This window comes from Bison bison, unplaced genomic scaffold (genome assembly GCF_000754665.1).
Source record: "Bison bison bison isolate TAMUID 2011002044 unplaced genomic scaffold, Bison_UMD1.0 scf7180017864329, whole genome shotgun sequence".
NCBI lineage: Eukaryota > Metazoa > Chordata > Mammalia > Artiodactyla > Bovidae > Bison > Bison bison.
This window is the reverse complement of record NW_011494901.1, coordinates 5392895-5399762: the sequence shown is the minus strand read 5'-3', so window position 1 is coordinate 5399762 and position 6868 is coordinate 5392895. Positions and strand designations below refer to the sequence as shown.

Below are 6868 nucleotides of genomic sequence, written 5' to 3'. Positions count from 1 at the left end.
ACTCAGCTTTCTTCACAGTCCAACTCTCACATTCATACATGACTACTGGAAAAACCATAGCCTTGACTAGATGGACCTTTGTTGGCAAAGTAATGTCTCTGCTTTTGAATATGCCATCTAGGTTGATCATAACTTTCCTTCCAAGGAGTAAGCGTCTTTTAATTTCATGGCTGCAATCACCATCTGCAGTGATTTTGGAGCCCAAAAAAATAAAGTCTGACACTTTCCACTGTTTCTCCATCTATTTCCCATGAAGTGATGGGATCAGATGCCATGATCTTTGTTTTTTGAATGTTGAGTTTTAAGCCAGCTTTTTCACTCCCACCTTCATCAAGAGGCTCTTTAGTTCCTCTTCACTTTCTGCCTTTAGAGTGGTATCATCTGCATATCTGAAGTTGTTGATATTTCTCCCAGAAATCTTGATTCTAGCTTGTGAGTCATCCAGCCCAGTGTTTCGTATGATGTACTCTGCATATAAGTTAAATAAGCAGGGTGACAATATATAGTCTTGTCATACACCTTTCCCAGTTTGGAACCGATCAGTTGTTCCATGTCTGGGTCTAACTGTTGCTTCTTGACCCATATATAGACTTACTCAGGATGACAGGTAAGGTGGTCTGGTACTCCCGTCTCAAGAATTTTCCACTGTTTGTTGTGATCCACACAGTCAAAGGCTTCAGTGTACTCAATGGAGCAGAAGTAGATGTTTTTCTAGAACTCCGTTGCTTTCTCTGTGATTCAACAAATGTTGGCAATTTGATCTCTGGTTCTTCTGCCTCTTCGAAACCGAGCTTCTACATCTGGAAGTACCTGGTTCATGTATTGTCCATTACTTTGTAACAAAGCACCCCAAAACTTAGTGGCTAAAAACATAATCACTTCACAGCTCATGGTTTCTCTGGGTCAGGAATTCTGGAACAGCTTGCCTGGGCAATTCTGCTCAGTGTCTCTCATAAGGTTGCAGTCAATGCCACCTGGGGCTGGACCATCTAGCTCCAACAAGATAGCTAACTCACTTTGCTGGCAGGTTGATGCTGTTGGTAGGAGACCTCAATTCTCTACCTAGGCCTCTCCACAAGGCTCCCCAAATGAATTCACAACATGATGGCTGACATCCCCAGAGAGGGTGATCTAAGTTAACAAGCAGAAACAGCAATCCCTCTGATCTACACCCACTATACAAATTCATTTCTGCTATACTGTGTTAGTTACAGAAAATAGTCCATTTCATTGACGAAACTACCCAAGTGCATTCATACCAGAAGGCAAGAATCATTAGGACCATCTTGGAAGCTGATTTCCACTGGTGTGTAAAAGTGCCTTGTTAACTGTAAAATGCTATTCACATGCTTAATGGTATTTTATATTTATACAATGACCTAATGGACCCAGAATATCACTTACACATTGCCTTTGTTACCCTATTTAAAAAGTTCCAAAATGGAAATTCACTTGTCTAAAGTATGGTTTAGTGGGCTTATCAATTCATATGCCATGGCACACTTGGGAACCTCAAGCCTCAAATTTAGTTCACTATTTAGCTTGTTTCTACAAGTGAGAATAGATTACTGTTACAGTGATGTCTTTTAGAAGGAACTGTGACCTAAGTCACACACCATATATCACTGGCTATGACTTGCCACAATTAAGAGAGAGAGTGATAGAGATGGTGTGTTTTCTGTGATGTAGGAGAATTTTGCTTAATGAATATATCAGCACTCAATAAAGACCCAAGTGGTGACAAAAGAGTTGGAAGGTGACCAATAACAGTTATTGTTAACATAAACTGAGCACTGTTGGACAGTATCTTAAGGGTTTTTGAAGTGTGCAGTCATTTAAGCCTTGTAGCAACCCAGTGAGCAGGTCCTATTACACAAGAGGAAACTAGCAACAGCAAGGTTAAATGATGTGCCTAAATCATAAATCTAGGAAAAATATTTGTGGGTCCAATATTCATATGCAGGTAGTCTAGATCCAGAGCAAGGACTCAACTTTTACACTATATTACCTGAGTAAGTTATCAGCTTTTGTATTCTGCTGCCTTCATCAATATAACTCTGAAAATCAGGATTCTCAACTCTCAGAAATATTAAATCAGTTCAGTTGCTCAGTCATGTCCGACTCTTTGCAACCCCATGGACTGCAGCACACCAGGCTTCCCTGTCCATCACCAACTCCAAAGCCAGCTCAAACTCATGTCCATCAAATCAATGATGCCATCCAATCATTTCATGCTCTGTCATCCCCTTCTTCTGCCTTCAGTCTTTCCCTGCATCAGCGTCTTTTCCAATGAGTCAGTTCTTCACGTCAGGTGGCCAAAGTTTTGGAGTTTCAGCTTCAGCATCAGTCCTTCCAATGAATATCCAGGACTGATTTCCTTTAAGATTGACTGTTTTGATCTCTGTGCCGTCCAAGGGACTCTCAAGAGTCTTTCCCAACACCACAATTCAAAAGCATCAGTTCTTCAGTGCTCAGCTTTCTTTATGGTCCAACTCTTACATCCATACATGACTACTGGAAGAACCATAGCTTTGACTGTATTTACCAACTTTGTTGGTAAAGTAATGTCTCTGCTTTTTAATATGCTGTCTAGGTAGGTCATAGCTTTTCTTCCAAGGAGCAAGCATCTTTTAATTTCATGGCTGCAGTCACCATCTTCAGTGATTTTGGAGCCCAAGAAAATAAAGTCTGTCACTGTTTCCATTGTTTCATTATCTATTCACCATGAGGTGATGGGACCGGATGTCATCTTTGATTTTTTGAATACTGAGTTTTAACCCAGCTTTTTCACTTACCTCTTTCATCAAGAGGCTCTTTAGTTCTTCTTCGCTTCCAGACATAAGGGTGGTGTCATCTGCATATCTGAGGTTATTGATATTTCTCCTGGAAATCTTGATTCCAGCTTGTGCTTCATCCAGCCCAGCATTTTGTATAATGTACTCTGCATATAAGTTAAATAAGCAGTGTGACAATATACAGCCTTGATGTACTCCTTTCCCAGTTTGGAACCAGTCCGTTTTTCCATGTCCATTTCTAACTGTTGCTTTGTGACCTGGACACAGATTTCTCAGGAGGCAGGTAAGGTGGTCTATTTCCATCTCTCTAAGAATGTTAAATTCTTAAAACATTAAATGCTCCAGCTCAAAACCTTGGAATTATCCTTTTCTTTTCCATAACCCATATTAAGTGTCAGCAAATCTATTGTCTAGAAGCTAAACTGGTACTCTCAATACAACCATCTGGATCACTGCAAAAATTATTTAACTGGCCTTCTTGCTTCTCCTTGCCCCTCTAAGCTTATAGTGTAATTTCTCACAACAAAGGGAGGCTTTTAAAACATTAAGTCAGATATCATTTATCTGCTCAAAACTTTGCAGTGGTTTTTCAGTAATATCTTTCTGGTAACACCCTATTTAAAATCACAAACCCTACCATCTATTCCCTTTTCCTGCTTTACTATCTCAGTAGCACTGGTCACTATGTATTATAGAGAATTTTAATTGTTTTGTTAGCTCCTCCCATTGGAAGGCAGGGATCTTCGTTTTTAGCTGGCTGATTTCTCAGAGTCTGCAACAGAGCCCAACATACAGTAAGCACTCAATATATATTCGTTAAATATATGAATTAATGTGTTTGTTGATTTGTATGAAAAGTGAATAAAGTCGGGTACTGATTACAGTTAACCATTGAGCACTATGCTTAAAACTTTGTGCAAGTATCATTTAATCCTCGCAACCGCCTACGATGAAATCTATTAGTTCCTTCCACCTTACAGGGTGAAAAACTGATGGTCAGAAGTCTGTTCCACAGCATGAAATTGTTCAGCTTACTAGGAATTTGTTTGCCTGAATGTGCTTCTTCATAAAGGACTAAGAATGCCTCTTGACCAGACCTTAAGAACTAGCACTCACTTCAGTTCAGTTCAGTCACTCAGTCTTGTCTGACTCTGTGACCACATGGACTACAGCACGCCAGGCTTCCCTGTCCATCACCAACTCCCGGAGCCTACTCAAACTCATATCCATCCAGTCGGTGATACCATCCAACTCTGCTTAAGTAACTTGAAATTGTCGGCTTGGGGGTCCATGGTAACCATGGTGACAGGATAGCCTTGAGCAAAAACCAGAGATCAGAGACAAGGCCAAGCTTTCCACACCCATACACACCTATTAAATCCTGAACTCAGAGCGCTCATCGGTCCTCAGTAGTGAAGAAAATACCTGTTGAAACGGTAACAGGGCGACACACTAGCTACCTGTAAGAGGACCACGCCTCCGGTACTATCTGCGGTCACGTGAGCAGACGGGGCCGAGTTCAGGGAAGCCCGGCAGTCCCGCCTCGCCTCGCGCAGCTTCCGTAGGGAGGGCTCTGGCTGGACCTACTTCAGAGCATCCCCGCCCACCCCGGAAGTGGGGGCGGAGCGAGTGAAGCGTCGGCGCTCAGTGGGCGGAAGTGGCTGTTGGAGGTTTTAAGGTAGCTTTAAATTCCTGCTGTCTTGGCGGCTCACCCTTTTCAGCTGGAGACGGGCTCCTCGCGACGGATGGCAGTGGACGTGAAGTCGCGAGCGAAGCGTTATGAAAAACTGGACTTCCTCGGGGAGGGACAGGTGAGGCTCTCGGGCGGGGCTCGGAGGGCCCTGAGCAGGGAGCGCCGGGCCGCCTCACACTGTCGAAAGTTTTCTCGTGGAAGCCAGCGGACGGGCGCTCCTCGTTCTCCTCGGAGGAGGCTGCCCAGACGCCCCTGCCGCCCCTTGGTCCCCCCTGGACCTGAGTCCCTGAGCGGCCCTCTCCGCTCAGTGGACTGGAACGGGACGTGGACGACCTCAGCACGTTGCCAGCCGCCGCGAATTTGCTCTGAGAACCCTGGATTCCTTGCTTCCCCAAATCTAAAAAAAGTGAAAAGACCAACACAAACCAAGAAGTCCTCACAAACCTAACATGACTCCTGTTTTTCTGTCTAGTTTGCCACGGTTTACAAGGCCAGAGACAAGAACACCAACCAAATTGTCGCCATTAAGAAAGTGAGTTGCAGTTTGTTTTTGTGTCTTGAAGGTGTGTGTGTGTCTGTGTGTGTGTTAGAGCCGGTGACTCGCCTTGTTACTGGTGCGTGTGTGTGTGTCTGTGTGTTAGTGACTCTTGTTACTCGTGTGTTTGTGTGTTAGAGCCGGTGACTCTCCTTGTTACAGGGTGCATGTGTGTGCATGTGTGTGTGTCTCTGTGTGTTTGAGCTGGTGACTCGCCTTGTTACTCGTGTGTCTGTGTGTGTGTGAGAGCCCGTGACTCGCCTTGTTACTGGTGTGTGTGTATGTCTGTCTGTGTCTGTGTTAGAGCCGGTGACTCGCCTTGTTACTACTCTTGACTGTGCTCTGCTAATGAGTTACTTATGTCATTTTCAAAGAAAATAGAATATCTTAGTGTCTTGTGTTCCAGGGTGGAACTCGGGTTGAACTAGCGTTTTGTTCTATCCATTGAAACTGAGATGAAGAAGGTCTGTATCTTGTTTGTTTTATAAACGCACACATTGACAAAGGGGACAAATATGCTCGTCTGTTGGGCCCTCAGAACTACTCATCTTTCCAGGTCCCTATTTCTTCCTCACCAGCGTCCACTCTATATCTGTATTTTTCTGAATACATATTTACCGTTAAAGGCTTTTGCCAGCATTAATGACATTGATGGGGTGCCTTTTTTTAATGGTTTAAGTACCTTTTTTACTTGCATTTCATTCAAGAAACTTAGGTCATATTTGGCTTTCTATATGCCAAGCACTCTGACCCTTGTTTTTTCATTTAACCCTCATAAGAACCAGGTGACGTAGGTAAGGTATCTTGGTTTTATACTTGAGGTGCCTGAAGCTAAGGGAGATGAGGTGACTCATCAAGATGGCACAGGTAGTAGTTGAGAGAGCCAGGCTTTAGATCCAGTGGTACTGCTTCCAGGCTGATTGCCTTTCCCCATACTTCTGAAATCAGTAACCCTCTCAGGAGATGCTGGCTTCCTCACACCTCATAGATAGAGGAACCTGGTGGGTCTGCGGCGTTGCAAAGAGTCAGACATGGCTGAGTGACTGAGCACAAAAGGCCTGTTGGTGGCTTAGGTAGCCACCTTCCTATTGTTCCTGTTGCTGCTCTGAACCTGTTTTTCCTTCAAAACCCCTAATTCCTTTGAAGCACATCCCTCTCATATTCTTAACACCTGCTCCCCATTCTTCTTTTCTACAATTATTGCTGTCATAGTTATCTTTTTTACTTTTTCTAATGTGTCTAATCTCCTTTTTCAGTTTGTGTTCTATAAGTCAATGCTATTTATAGCTACTCCCTTGTAAAACCCTTAACTTTCCTAATCCTTTTTAAGTTATTTTTCTGATTCTGCCCCTGGTTCACTTTATTCTAGCCACACTGACCTTTCTATCCCTTGAGTATATTAAATGCATCCCAGTCCCAGATTCATTGCATTTGCTCTGGCTTCCAGTTGGTGTATTTTTCCTCTAAAACTTGGCTTGGCTGGTTCCTTATCATTTAGATCTCAGTCAGATATCTCTTGTACATACAGACTTATGCTGGTCATTCTAGCTAAAACAGGTGTACCTGCCTTCTTCCCTAGTGTTCTTTTCCATATTTCTTTGTTATCTTCATAGCATTTATCAAAATCTTTTATCTTTGAGTTTATTTTCTATTTACTACCACTCAAATTATATTTAGGACTGTGGCTAGTACCTTTGCAGACACTCTTAAAAATGTATTGGCTTGACTAACTGATACGGTCTCTTCAAACTGTTGGCATATTGAGTTCTGTGGGTTTTCTGAAAATCCCAGTTGGTTTACTTACTTGCTTGCTTTTATCATAAATTAGGATTTAGAATTCATCCT

General features: G+C 42.9%; 1 protein-coding gene across 1 annotated transcript in view; it reads left to right on the top strand.

Moving 5' to 3' along the window:
- The first annotated feature begins 4424 nt into the window (after window positions 1-4424).
- Window positions 4425-6868, top strand: part of CDK7 (cyclin-dependent kinase 7) — a 29472-nt gene continuing 27028 nt past the window's right edge. Inside the window, exons 1-2 of the mRNA XM_010853595.1 lie at window positions 4425-4606; window positions 4961-5020. Of these exons, the coding sequence (XP_010851897.1) occupies window positions 4541-4606; window positions 4961-5020 (126 nt within the window). The 5' untranslated portion in view covers window positions 4425-4540. The remainder of the gene's footprint in view (window positions 4607-4960; window positions 5021-6868) is intronic.